This window comes from Ascaphus truei, chromosome 7 (genome assembly GCF_040206685.1).
Source record: "Ascaphus truei isolate aAscTru1 chromosome 7, aAscTru1.hap1, whole genome shotgun sequence".
NCBI classification, from domain to species: Eukaryota; Metazoa; Chordata; class Amphibia; order Anura; family Ascaphidae; genus Ascaphus; species Ascaphus truei.
The window spans coordinates 7,436,569-7,452,017 of NC_134489.1; the positions used below are offsets into that span (position 1 = coordinate 7,436,569).

The 15,449-nt window shown below is 43.0% G+C and overlaps 1 protein-coding gene across 1 annotated transcript in view; it reads left to right on the forward strand.

Annotated features, from left to right (window-relative positions):
* Positions 1–1,608: 1,608 nt before the first annotated feature.
* LOC142498674 (cytochrome P450 2C42-like) overlaps positions 1,609–15,449 on the forward strand; it is a 38,330-nt gene continuing 24,489 nt past the window's right edge. Inside the window, exons 1-3 of the mRNA XM_075606932.1 lie at positions 1,609–1,791; positions 2,804–2,945; positions 10,084–10,271. Of these exons, the coding sequence (XP_075463047.1) occupies positions 1,648–1,791; positions 2,804–2,945; positions 10,084–10,271 (474 nt within the window). The 5' untranslated portion in view covers positions 1,609–1,647. The remainder of the gene's footprint in view (positions 1,792–2,803; positions 2,946–10,083; positions 10,272–15,449) is intronic.

A 15,449-nucleotide genomic window follows, 5' to 3' on the forward strand; every position in this document is an offset into this window, starting at 1 on the left:
TGATGGACCTACGTCTTTTTTCAACCTCATCTAATTTGTAACTATGTAACCTTAATATCCCACTGCTGTAATATTACTTTCATTTTAAAATCTAATCCCACTAGCATTTTACATTTGCTTTTTTTTTGGTTTGCTGACTTTGTGCCGGACCAAGTGGAAAGGTTAAGTTGATATTTGATTCCCTGATTGTAACTGTACTGTATTTAGATTGATTTCTGTACTATGAATCACGACAATTTATAGGAATGTATGTACACATCTACCTGGAATATAAGATAGTAAGGAGGGCGATGAAGAAGTTTACTTTGTTAAACGAAACGCGTCGCGACTGTTGTGGCTGGCGGTTTTACTACCCACCACCAGTACACACTCAAGTGTACCGTTCCTGCTTATTTCCGATCGTTTCTATGCTATCAAAAACGGACAGGCATCCTAAGGACACCTATTGAAGGCCCCGGTTCCTGCACATGTGTGCTACACTCTGCACCACGCTACCACACGTGGAGGACAGGAGAGTGAACAGAGACAGCCCCAGCGCGCGGGTCTGATCTCTCAGAACTGAGATTACCCTTCATACTTCCTATGTGATGCCCTACTCCTGTGATAGACACCAGAATCGGGGATTATTAAAGAAATTTTATATGTAAGTTACTAATTTTATTATTTGTTGCTAATACAATATCTATCTCTCATCTTGGTGCGCTTTTGTGTTTTTTCTTGTTTTGCTGATATTGGTATCACCATCGGGGTTCCGGTGGAGACCACATTTGGAGGTGGGGGAGACACCTCATAAACACAAAAGCAGCAAGAGAACTGAGAGGGACCAACACTCCAAGTTTAAAGAGCCAGGGCGCGGACTGAACTTTTCATTACACCTAATAGGATTAATTTATAACCATTTCCTAACTTCGCTCAGGGCCGCTGTAAGGACATTTGTCACCCTAGGTGAACAGTCAGTCATGCGCCCCCCCCTCACAATTTTTTTACCCGCATTCTTTTGCATGTTGGTTGGACTTGCCTTGCTTTGCCTTCCATCCACCCCTCTCCCCCTCTCTCTCTCTGCATCCCTCCCCCTCTTTCTGCCTTCCTCCCCCACCCCACTCTTCCCGCTCCACCTAATTTCACTTGCATCTTCCCACCTTGGATTAGTCACACTGATTCTTGGTGTGCACACATGATTAATGGAATTTTGAGACTCTACCCTTCTCTGTTTGTTACATATATAAATTAGAGTTTCAATACCTCAAAAGCATCAGCAGGTGCCGAAGGAAAATATAATTAATTGTATTTATTATGCTTACAAGCTGGGGTGTGGGTGTCACACTCTGCTAATATGTGGAAGCACTTATTTGCTGAAGGAGTAGTGGATATGTAGAATAGCCTACAAGCAAAAGAGAGGAAGCAAATACAGTCCAAACATATGCGACAGTCTGAGATTTTGTAGTAATCAAAAAAAGTGGGCAGAAGAAATGTGGCCTTACCCGACAATAATTGATATGATGCTATGTAAATCCAGAAAGGTATAATTAATGATACTGTACAGAAGTATCTAGATAACAATACCATATCAAGTGCATATAGAGGTAACACCGTGTGCTTGTTACATTTCCACAGATCTTCAATATCTTTCCTGGTATCTTGAAGCACATGCCAGGCCCCCATAACCAAGTGTTCAGGAATTTCCGCAGGTTAAAAGCCTACGTGATGGAGAAAGTCAAAGAGCATGAAAATACTCTGGATGAGAACTTCCCCAGAGATTATATTGACTGCTTCCTTCTAAAGATGCAGCAGGTAAGGGTTGGGAGGAATGGGAGAGGTTTCATAGCAGAGAGGAAAATTAACAGAGTAGATAAACTATTACAAACGTACAGTACTAACTATTACATTTAAAGACGCAGTTCCCCCTGTGGTTGCATTGCTGGTTGCCTTGACAACCAATGGATACCGAGGACCTAATAAAAATCTATTTTAATAGACTTAGGGGCCTATGCAGAGAGCAGCGCTATTTCGAAATTCGCCATTTTTTGGAGAAAATCGCGCAGAAAGCAGCAGAAAATGGCGAGTTCCGAAAAACGCGCCAATTTTTCTTTTCTATTTGTAAAACTCGCCTCGCGGCTGGCGAGAACCTCAATCTCGCCAGTTTTAAAAATATCCGTATGCAGAGAGGCGCGAACGGCATCTAGCGGCTGTTCGCGCCAATAAAATGGCGCGATTGTCTCCGTTTTGCCTCGCCAAAAAAAACTGCCGCTCGCGGCCATTGCAAAGGGAAAAAAAAGGCGCGAATTTGTTTTAACACATTTCTGAAGCGCGCATCTCGCCAATTTAAACTCGCCACACGCATCCATGTTAAACATAGCAGAATTCGCACTTTTCTGCATATGGAGATTAAAACTCTCCAAAAAAGCTACTTTTTAATAAATTCGCCAATTTTAAAATTCGCAGCTCTCTGCATAGGCCCCAAAGACGTAAAATAATATGCTGTACGAAATGGAGTATAAACTATTGATTTCTACAAAATAGGCACATTTTGGATTAAATGCACCTTTCTAGTAATAGTTTAGCCATTGTTCTTGCAGTACTTGCTTTGCCAACCAAAATGTGACAATTAGGACTATATTTACAATTCTACTCCATATGACTTTTTCCTGGAAGGCACATTACAGTGAGTGTTTTTTTTTTTTTTTAAAGGACAATATTTACTAAACATTGCTAGATGGTGTTTTATGGAGTAAAGCTGCTTAGTAATCGTAACCCTTAACGTTCTTGGTTTCAAAGTGGTCTCACCTGGCTCTTTGCTCTGCAGGAGAAGGACAACTCTAATACGGAATTCCATTACGAAAACCTGTTTGTCAATCTGATGAATTTGTTCTCTGCTGGGACGGAGACGACGAGTACCACGCTGAGATACGGAATCCTCATCCTCCTCAAACACCCGAACATTGAAAGTAAACACTAATACCACGTTACTAACGATATGCGGACCACATTAAAGCAGCTATCTGTCCTGTGTGTCTAATGAACCTTCTCAAAATAATGTAGACTGTTTCAGAAGTCCCACAATTACATCTCCTGACACTTTGGGGACATTTAAAAATGGCTGTTGGCAAGCAAATAAGAGATCTCAGTTACAAATTTGATGGGGAAGTTTCATGTCCGTCTACAATAGGACACCTTCTCTCTCCCAAAAAACGAGCAGTTACTATTTTAATCCCCTTGGAAATGGTAAAATTCTGCATAATTAGCCTTCAAAATGTATCGTACATATCAAATATCTAACTTGGGAATATAGGGGGTATTTGCTGAAAAACTACCCAATAACTGCAGAGGCCTAATATTGCAGAAATAAACATGAGAAGCATGCAGCAAAGTTATTCAAAGTCAACAAAGTCACCACGTCTTTAGAAATCAAAATCCATTGGTTATATTTGTAACTACAGTCGCGGCCGCCTTTACTCGCATGCGGCTTCTCCCCAGTTTTTTTTTAAACGCGGCGGCGCGTGGCTTTTTTTTTTAGTTTTCCCGCACTGCGGGCGCTTTCAATGATAAGCGCCATTAGCGCTTATCTGTTGAAGCGGCCGCCGCGCGGGAAACCGCGTGCAAATTAAAAAAAAGCCCCGCATTTATCCCGGCAAGCTTTAGAATAAGCATGGCCGGGACAGTATGCGATATATGTGCCATATATCAAGATTTTGTTACTACGCAGCAGGGGACATATTGTTCTTCTTCTTCTTTTTTTTTAATGAATGTTAAACAAAAAACCCAAACTATCAATTTTAACATACAGTACCAACATGGAGACTCTAAACTAAGTTGTCAGCCATTTTAAAGACCCCAAACAGTATCATTATACATTATATTGTTTTTCTAAATATGAACTAATGTTCTTTTGTTTTCCTGTCACTCTAGTAATGTGTACTGTAGTTTTAAATAAGTATTTTAAACTGTGGCAAATAGTCAAAAAGGTCTCCAATACAAGCCAATTAACTCCAGGTTATTAGTTTGATACAAATATGTTAATAATAATATTTCTCTCTACCCCGCTTCTATACCAGTACAAACTAAGGCCGCGATTATAGTGGGTGCTGCAGGGTGCGGGTGCAATCGCTTGACGTCACTTGCGCGAAACCTGCACTGTATGCAGGAGGCGACAAGGAGGTGTGGCTCATGACATCACGCGAGTGGTTCGCCATCATAGGCTGAACTGCTTCACGTGATGCTGATGTCACGCAGCCATCGCATGGAGAGACAAATTAATTTGTCTCTCCAGGACTCTGCCTCTCTGTTGCGCCTCCACATGGTCACGCGCCGTATGTGCCCCTTCACGGAATTCAGGTATTTGTTTTGGTGGCATGCGCTGCTGCAGCCACTATAATCGCGGTCTAATGGGGATTAAGCCCACTCAGTTGTAAGACAAAAACTTTCAAATAATCAGACCCTACAAGGCTTCCTAATCTCCTCCTCACAGCAGTTTTTTTTGTTCTACTGGTCAAGGGGGTAGGGTCTATCCTCTCTGCTTTCCATATTCCTGGGTAATGGAGTAGATTTCCCCAGTGGGAAAGAATCTGGTGTGGGCTTATCTGGTGTCATATCCATTGTTCAAAGATTATGCCTTCTGCCTACCTGAAAAAGATCTCACTGCAGTCGGAGGATTTATCCGCTGTCGTTTGATATTTCTATAGTCCGGAGTGAAGGGGTCACAGGTATGGAACCAGGCTTCTCTTGTGCCACCTATGATTCCAAAAGTCAGGGATATGCCTTCTATGATCTAAATGATCTATGCTGTGCGGTGTGACTGAAATTGCAGTTGTATTTCAAGTGCAATTGTGTATTAAGTGTGGAGTAAGAACAAGAAGGCGATGAAACAAGGGAGGTGAGAAACAAAGTACAATGTACTTAAGTGCAGTACATTGTTGGCACTTGATTCTCAATATTTGCAACAGTGAGCAGGATTGAGAATGCCACTCAATGCACATTTTGCCACATGTACTGTATGTGTACTTGGATCGGCTGCTCCAGGGAGCATACCTCTGTGGAAAGTGTGAGCTGGTGGTCTGTTGGTCTCAGATTGCTGATCAGAAGAGGCAACTTGAAACATTAAGGGAAATTAACAATCTTGAAAGAAGTTTAGTGCTCACTTAGCAGGCCCTAGCTGGGAGTAGTGGTGCAGAGGGTGGGACTGTGAGTGAATACCAGGAATATGTATGTAGCTGGGTAACAGTTAGAAGGGGAAGTAGGGGGAAGAGGCAGGCCAGTTCTGAGCTGACCCCTCCCAATAGATTTGCCAGATTGAGTTAAGATATGAGGGAATCACGGCAGGAATGGCAAGGCTGGGAGAGACTGATTCCTCTAGCAGGAAGTTCCTCCAGCACAGAGGGGACTTGGGGTACTAAGAGAACAAGAAAGGTTGCAGTGTTAGGGCTGCACCTATTACCACGCTCCTCCCTATAGAAGTTTGCTGCTGATAAAAAGATAGGCCTTACATATAGAAAAACAAAAAGAACTGTGGTCCTACAAATTAAGCTAAAATAAAATAGTACTCTCATGAAAAAGGGTTATTTAGATAAACTCTTTGGCCAAAGTCCTGCAGCCCTGCCAAGGCATAACCAATTGCAGGTACCTTAACTGAAAATGTTTAATTATTGTCCCACGGACTGGTGAAACATGTGAGAAAGCCCTGAAGGGGTTAAATACAGCATATGTTTTTGTGAGCAGTGCAAATAAAAGCTGGCTAAAGCCAGTATCATACAGTAGGTACCTTACTACATGGGTGCACAAATTCCCTGGTTTGAATATAATAAAACTTACATATATTGCTCTGTCAGTCTTATACATTCATCTACTCTTTGAGAGTCATCTTCAGACTGACACTGAAGTGTTATATACCTGTACTAATTGGAAAATTGGTAGGGCTCTTTCCTGAAGGGAGGAGAAATACACCTCCAAGGAAATGCTATATAAAGCAGATAAGCCAATAAACCTACCCCTATGACGTTTCAGTGAAACTATAATAAAAAGCCCTTATGGAGTGTGTAGCAAGGAAAAGGATTGTACCTAATATATACAATAGTGGGGAAGCTACTTTAAGATATATTATGGAATAATATTCAGGAATACCTAATGGATAAAACAATTATTAGTAATAGTCTCCATGGATTTATGAAGTTCATGCCAAACTAAACGTATTAGTTTCTTTGAGGAGGTAAGTAGGAATTTAGACGAGGGCAATGCAGTTGTTGTGTTCTACAGTACCTAGATTTTGCAAAGGGTTTTGACAGAGTGCAACACAATAGGTTAGTGTATTAAAATTAAGGAAATTGGACTTGGTAGAAATATTTGCACCTGGTTGAAGGAAAAACAACAGAAAGTTTGGAACCTTTTCAGGTTTGGCTAAAGTTGGGGAGTAACTCAAGGATCGGTACTGGGATCCATGCTTTTTACCTTATTTATTAATGACTTTGAGGTTATAATAATAATATTATAATTGTTATTCTTGTGTAGCATTGCTACTTTTACAGAGATATGTGGAAGACACTGTCCCTGCCCCGTAGAGCTTACAATCTATGGGGTTTTTTTTGTTGGTGCCTGAGACACAGGGATATAAAGTGACTTGTCCAATGTCACAATGAGCCGACAATGGGAACTGAACCAGGTTCCCCTGCTTCAAACTGAGTGCAAGAGTCAGTGTCTTTACTCACTGATCTGCTCCATTGGCATGGAGAGTAAAGTCTCCATCTTTGCTGTTGACACTAAATTGTGTAAGTTAGTAAAATCAGACAGGATGTAATTTCACTCCAGAAGGACTTGGATAGATTGGAAACTTGGACAGATAAATGACACATGAGGTTTAATACAGATAAATGTAAGGTTATGAATTTGGGAATACATTTGTTTGAATAGCTGATAAATTAATACATAAATAATTAAAGAGTGATATGGATAAATATATTATTAAATCATCTAATGCTTGTGTAAAAACAAGCTTCAGCTTAGGGCGCTCAAAAACCTATGTGGTAGGTACAATCTCTAATGTAAATGTAAAATAATAATCAATTCCAGATTTCATATATACAAAATGTATAAATAAAAAACATAGAGATAAAAGTCCAATCTTGAGGGTGCTGCAATCTTCAAAATGAGGCAACCTGTGCTCCATTGTCCATGTGCTCTAAAAATCTCTGTTTCACGCTGAGTTTTGTCCTTCCTACATATTGTAGACCACATCCACATTCTAAAAGCTATACAACAAATTTGGTTTTACAATGTGCATTTTGTACTAATCCGCACGTAATGTACCCCCCACTACACTGATAAAATCCTTTGATAGATGCCGCTTTTTGTATTTGTATGATTCCTATATGATGGCACGGCACTTTAGTAGCAGGTAAATGCCTTTTTGTGTTCCCTTATAGTGTTGCAAATAGAAAACATTTTGTTGCGTTTCTGACCTTGGTTGTGGCTGGTTTCTGTTGCATGAGACTCTCCTGTTCAGGTTAATTGGCATTGCTAACCGAGTAAATATTAGGACTCATCCTTTGCCACTGAGCTTGGCTATGAGCCCTGAATGATTCTCCTGCCTAATCGGAGCAAGTGCTCTGCTGTTCATGAGCCGGTGCTTCTATACAAGTGCAGAAGATGATGTTCTGCCACTTTGTGGGCAAGAAGCCTGTCTGTGATGCCACCTTTTCCAGAGATTATTTGGGGATTTTATGATATTTGTCTCCCACCCTGAGAAAGGGGCTACATTGGTGTATCCGCATTTTTTTGCACTGCCGTAGGAGAAATTTAGAGGGAAAAGTGGAATTATTTTTTACCAATGTACAATAATTCCATTTCCTCAAGCCCCTCAATGCCAGTACAGGTTCCCCTCCCTGAAGAAATGTTTTTTGTTGTTTATATGTTATGCTGTATACGTACGTCCCTTTTATTTTTGTATTGCTCAGCTAGAGACATAACTAGTGTGAGGAGAGCAGGGAGCCCTGTAGGGGCTGATGGAGTCTTATTTGTTGATCGTTTTTGTCCTACCTCAAACTGGTCAGGGCATAATCCCCATTCATTTCTCCTGTCATAGTGGGACTAGAAGAAATGGAATTATACTATATTGGTAATAATAAAAACATTTTTTTTCATATCTACCACTGACTATATACTTAGAATGTACAATCTACTTTGGAGCTAGAGGCACAGGAGATAAAGGGACTTGCTGGCATTTACAGTTCTCTTACTACCTCCTAATGACTCAGTGTTTGTTTTGTATTTATATATGCAGCTCTCTTTACAACTTTGATATAACAGAGTAAGATCTGAAAAATCAACGGTCCAGATGTTTTGCACATTATTGCACTGTGGATCTGATTAATCTGATTCTGTAAATAGAGGCAAGCAGAGATCCCTGCTGATGCACTCACTTGAGTCAAAATAATAAAGTTTTAATAAACACATAGAAAAAAGAAAAAAATCAACTATTTAAAACCTATGATAGCGCATGTACTATCAAACAAGAGTGAGCAGATTCTCACTCAGGGCAGAGAAAAACTGTAAAACCTATTAAATAACAGGTAAGTATGTTACAGTGTATTACTCCAAAGAATAAAGAGAGGTAAGTCCCCAAACAAATCAAGAGGTCTTGGTCTGGCAGTGGGTAGGGAAAATGCAGAATCACTGCATAAATCACTACAGAGTTACCAAGTGCAAGTAGCTGCTGTAGTAATGGTGTCATGTGCTGAGATACATTGAATCTAAGTATCAAATTGTTACCTTCTCAGGGCTGCAACCCACAGTCTGGGTGTGACACTTACATAATAGCATTCTGTGGCTGATAGCTGTTCCACAGACATGTGTACTGAGTATCCCAAGCCACACTGACATCCAACAGTACCCCCCCTGAGAGTTGTTATAGCCTCTGATTCTAGCTAGTGGGATCCTGCACGGCCCACATCTTTAAACTAGGAGCAAAACCTTCAGACCGTGGATGATGACTGACCAGGCTACTGCTAGCCTGGTCGCGCGGTGACGTCACCCGACACGTGTTTTGTTCCAGGGTGGAACTTCTTCACCCCCGGAGTAATACACTGTAACATACTTACCTGTTAGTTAATAGGTTTTACAGATGTGGGCCGTGCAGGATCCCACTAGCTAGAATCAGAGGCTATAACAACTCTCAGGGGGGGTACTGTTAGATGTCAGTGTGGCTTGGGATACTCAGTACACATGTCTGTGGAACAGCTATCAGCCACAGAATGCTATTATGTAAGTGTCACACCCAGACTGTGGGTTGCAGCCCTGAGAAGGTAACAATTTGATACTTAGATTCAATGTATCTCAGCACATGACACCATTACTACAGCAGCTACTTGCACTTGGTAACTCTGTAGTGATTTATGCAGTGATTCTGCATTTTCCCTACCCACTGCCAGACCAAGACCCCTTGATTTGTTTGGGGACTTACCTCTCTTTATTCTTTGGAGTAATACACTGTAACATACTTACCTGTTATTTAATAGGTTTTACAGTTTTTCTCTGCCCTGAGTGAGAATCTGCTCACTCTTGTTTGATAGTACATGCGCTATCATAGGTTTTAAATAGTTGATTTTTTTGTTTTCTATGTGTTTATTAAAACTTTATTATTTTGACTCAAGTGAGTGCATCAACAGGGATCTCTGCTTTCCTCTATTTATGTACCCCTCAATCCCAGATAGCACCACTGTTAGTTTCTCCTCCCATAATCACTAGCTGGGCAGGGTTTATCCCCTTCTCTCCCCCCACCCCTGTATTCCTAATCTGATTCTGTAGCAGAGATGTGCGATTTGCCCAAATTTCAGCTCACACATTTTGTTTGAGAAATTTGCTAGCATTTAGCAATTTTGCGTTTTCTTAAATAAAAGGCTGCAATATTTCTCCTTTTTAACATTTGTATTTTTTTTTTACAAATAGGACATTTTCAACATTTTTGCCAAATGTTTATTTAATTTTATAAGAAAAAGCTTCTTATTCTTTCAGTAAATTTCACTACGTTTGCAAACTTGTGTGAATAGTCGCCACATCTCTTTTCTGCACTGTCTAAATTTTGTTCTTACCTTCGCGCAGAAACTATTCACGAGGAGATCGACCGTGTGATTGGTCATAGCCGCTCTCCATCCGTGGAGGATCGGAGCAAGATGCCTTATACGGATGCAGTGATCCATGAGATACAGAGATTTGCTGATATTGTTCCACTGGGGGTACCACATCAGACCAATCAAGATATACAATTCAGAGGATACAACATCCCCAAGGTCAGGCGCCTGCAGATGTGACATGAGATAAGAAATATGCTTACTGCACATCAAACGCACAGAAGTAGAAGAGACCAGGACAGTATATACATATACAGTAGTGCCGTATGTATGTATTTATGTGGCCACATTCTTAATGTTTCTGCTATGCTCAAGCACTCGAAACCTTACTTCACGTGTGGTCATCCCGATATACGGAAGACCACAGGGGCATGAGATACAATATATAACCCCTTTAGACTTGCAATTTAAAAAGTCTTTGATTTTAAAGTTTTGGGTCTTTGAACTATTAGTGAAGTTCTCAGTTTGATGCATAAATCTGCATACTGTGCAAAGCATATATTTATAATAGCCCTTTTTTGAGAATGTTGATAGAAATGTACTATTCGCCTTAGGTACAAAATGGCTATTACAAGCGACAGAGAAGCCCAATGCTACATCCAATATGACAAAAATACACAGTAAAATACTTACTGTATATATTCTCTTGAAAAAGGGTCATTTAGTTTAACCCTTTGGCGCAAGCATTGTAAGCCTGCGAGCCACGACAAGGTAGACCCAGTTCACAGGCTCTGACACTACCAGATAAAATACTAATATACATATAATATACTTATATATATATCTGTACCATATTACCGTGCTATAACCGGGGTCACGCTAATTTGAAAAAAAAATGGCCACCACGCACCCGATTGGGAGGAGGTGGAGTGAGGCGCCGGCAGTACACGATACCCCAGCAGTCACCGTACTTCCACAAGCAGCTCCGCACCGATCCCCGTCCCCCATCCCCGCACCGATTCCCCCTCCAGCCTCGCACCGATATCCCCCAAGCCCCGCACCAATCCCCCCCAGCTCTGCACCAATAACCGCCAGCAGCTCCGCACCAACCCCCCCCCCCCAGCCCCACACCGATCCCACCCAGCAGCCCCACGATGTCACCAGCAGCCATGACACCAGAGGTAGGGGAGGGGAGCTGTGTGTGTTCTGGTGCTGTGTGTGTGTGTGCAGTGTGCTGTGAGTGTGTCTAGTGTGCTGGGTGTGAAGTGAGTGTGTACTGTGTGTGCAGTGAGTAGAGTGTGTGCTATGATTGTGTGCTGTGTGTGTGCTGGTGCAGTGTGTGCAGTGTGCAGTGTGTGTGCTGTTTGTGCAGTGAGTAGTGAGTGTGAGTGTGTGCTATGATTGTGTGCTGTGTGTGTGCTGGTGCAGTGTGTGCTGTGTGCAGTGTGCAGTGTGTGCTGTGTGCAGTGTGCAGTGTGCAGTGTGCAGTGTGTGCAGTGTGCAGTGTGTGTGCTGTTTGTGCAGTGTGCTGTGAGTGTGTACAGTGTGCTGTGAGTGTGTGCAGTGTGGGCTTGAGAAAGTTGCCGTCTGGTGACGAAACGCGTCAGGGAACGTCAACGTGTCATCACGTCATTACGACTCCACGCATGCGCACGAGGAGCCGCCTTGAGCGCGAGTCAGTATTGCGGCCATTGAAGTGTTGGAGGCAATCTCTGGGACCTTAACAGATCAACCTTTCCAGTTGTGACATCTCCGGTTTCCTGGTAGCAGTTCCACAGCCCTGGGGGAGCCTCGATCTGTGGACTTCTGTTGCAGACAAGCCGGATGGTGGTGATATTAACACACATTGCTCGAATTGTTTTTCATCTTGTGAGTGTATTTCTTCCCCCCCCACCCCCTCCCTTCCTTTTACTATAAAATGTACTTTATTATGCTATGGGGCGTGCGCTCGCTCCTCTTTTTTTCTTCAGATTTCCTTTGGATGTGGTTTATCCATTTTGAGAGCAGCCGGAGATCCCCATAAAGCACCAATTGTCTACTATTCATGGACTGATTCAAAAGGACTGATTGGACGTTATTCTTTTCTTTCTTTTAAGCACATTTTTTTCACATCAGTGCACATATTTTCATATGGTTTGTGGTATTTACTGTGTTGTATATTCTTATAATATTTGTTTATTGCACAATATTTACAATTGTGGAATTTTCCATATACATTTATACATTATAATTTCCACATTATACACTTTTGTCACTATTAGGGATTTTTTATTTACTAATACTCTGGCGCTACTTTATTTGCTATATATATATATATTGTGACAGGGTCATTGACTCCGTGTATATGAATAGGAGATGGCAGTATGCATGCTATCCAGTAAACGAGGGGTTAACTCAGCTTGTCAAGCAGACCACAGGTGATTTGAATTAAGCTCCTTCACCTGCTTTAAAAACAGGAAGAGGAAATACCTCTGGGGCGGCAGTCTCTCTCTCTGAGGCATAGAGGGAAGACAGAGGAGTGTTAAGACAGACACAAGCTGCCCAAAGCGATCCTGTCCCAAGAGGGAAGAATAAAGCTCCCAGGTAAGGAGCCAACTGCGTTTGCTGTACTTTATTGGGCTGGAATAGGTTAGCTAGCCAGCCAGATAGTTAGCCTGCACTTTTATTTAGCTAGTACCCCGACCGGGGTTAGGATTTTGTTTCGTTTCAATTTTAAAGGGACAGTGTACCCATTGTTTAGTTACCGGTTTTGGACAAATAAACCCATCAGCATTATTTCACCGGAAAAGACATGTTGTCTCCTCACTTACCACGACCATCCTGCCACACGTGGTGTCAGAAGTGGGATGTCGAACACCCTGTAAAAGGGGCGGAGCTACAGATTGCGTCTGATGGAAACTGTCCACGCGGTAGCTGCCACTATGGAGGACATTGTGAAGGCCTTAGTACACAGCACCGCTGTCCAGCAAGAAGCTAACAAACAGGGACAGGACAGCACGGCTGCACAACGCGAGACGAACCGGTTATTTGCAGCCCAGCTTGATGTTGTTGCAGACACACAGAAGCAGCTGATTGAGAAGCTGGCCCAGATTAAAATGGGCTTGTCAAGTACGGCCCCGACGCGGTCCGTCCAGGCGAACGAGTACCTACAGAAAATGACGCCGCACGATGACGTCGAGGGATACCTCAGGTCCTTTGAGCGAATCGCTTCCCGGGAAAGGTGGGCCCGCTCCAAATGGGCTGGGATTATCGCACCCTTTCTACTGGGGGAAGCCCAAAAAGCGTATTGTGACCTTGACGAAGAAGCCGCAGCAGACTATGACTGTCTGAAAAGCGAAATCCTTGCAAGGATTGGTGTGACTCATGCAGTTTGTGCACAGAGGTTCCATAAGTGGAAATACCAGGAACAGAAGCCGCCCAGATCCCAGTTATGGGATTTGATTCACCTAGCGTCCAAGTGGCTAAAACCAGAGGAACATAGCCCGGCACGGATCCTTGATATGGTGGTGTGGGACCGCTTCATTTGAGCGCTACCCCAGGACCTTCAACAGTGGGTGGGACAGGGAGATCCCCTCTCTTGTGATGCCATGGTAGGCGCAGTGGAGCAGTTTCTGGCTACCCGTGAACTGTCACGCCCCAGTCACACCAACTACAACCCACATCCCAACACGACCAGTAGAGGCCAGCGCTGGGGCCAGGACCCACGACCGTTCGCACGATTTGAACGGGTGGAAGAAAACCCGGATAGGGACAGAAACTCTAAATTTCAGAAATGGTTTCAAGAACGAACTGGGCCAATTGTTTGTTTTGAGTGTGGGGAGACGGGGCATATTAAGGGTCACTGCCCACAGTTGTCTGAGCCAATGGAGTGTGCATATGGTTCTGTGAAATCTGAATTTTGTGGAGTGGTGGGTATGACCCGCGAGGGAAAACGTACCCACAACTTCCTCACCACGGTGATGTTAAATGGAAAACCAGTCTCCGCACTGGTAGACTCAGGGAGCAATATTAACTTGGTATCCGGGAAGTTGGTTAAGCCTCTCCGGTTACCCCAGGGTGAGAAGTTGCGGGTATTATGTGTACATGGGTGTACGCTTCCGTACACCACGACTCTGATAAAAGTAAAGGTCGAGGGGCAAGTCATCGAAACTATGGCAGCAATTGTACCAAAGTTACCCCATTCCCTAGTGTTAGGCTGTAATTTCCCTGGTTTTGACACCCTGATCAGAGGACAGCTCACCTTGAACAATCCTACTCCAGATGAGCTTTTTCCGTTTACAGACCCCGAATTAGTCGCCGAGGTGTCTAAAACCCCTAAGTCAAAACGAGAACGTAGGACCGAAAAAAAAGAGGTACACCCCCACCCCAGTTAGCACTGGTCACTACTCCTAATGGAGAGAGACCAGAGGGAGAAGAGTTTTCCGAGACAGGGCCTGTTGATGCTCAGGTATATGAGTTACCCGTGGAGGTAACCGACCAAACTCCCGATGAGAAAGGTTTTGGAAATCTAGAACTGTCCCTAACTAACTTTGGTAGAGAACATGCTAATGATCCCCAGTTGAAAAATGGGTTTAGCCAGGCGGTAGAAGTTAATGGGGTCCCGGTAGAAGGAACCACAAAAGGAATCCTATCCATATTTCTATATTAAGAATGATTTGTTATACCATGTGAGCAAAGAGGAGGGCCAAGAAATAGAAAAATTGTTAGTACCCAGTTCATTAGTGAGGAAGGTCCTAGAGCTAGCACACTCTCATTTGTTGGGGGGTCATCTGGGCGTAGAGAAGACACAGCAAAGAATCATAAAAAGGTTTTACTGGCCAGGGATATATAATGCAGTAAAGAGATTCTGTGCCTCTTGTCCCGAGTGTCAGTTGACAGCCCCCCGACCAAGTTTGAGGGCCTCGTTGATCCCTATGCCTATTATTGAGGTCCCATTTGAGAGGATTGCCATGGATATAGTGGGTCCCTTGGAGAAATCTGCCAAGGGTCATCAGTACATTCTGGTGATCCTAGACTATGCCACTCGATATCCAGAGGCACTACCTTTACGTAACACTTCCGCCAAAGCTATAGCTAAGGAATTGTTACAGGTATTTTCCCGACTCGGGATACCGAAAGAAATTTTGACAGATCAGGGTACCCCGTTTACATCTAAGCTTATGCGAGACTTATGTGTAGAGCTAAAAATACAGTCCCTAAGAACCTCTGTGTACCATCCGCAAACGGACGGACTGGTAGAACGATTTAATAAGACGTTGAAGATGATGTTGAGAAAGGTGGTCGCTAGTGATGGGAAGAACTGGGACACCTTGTTGCCTTATCTCTTGTTTGCTATCCGAGAGGTACCACAGGCCTCTACGGGGTTTTCCCCATTTGAACTCCTGTATGGGAGACGCC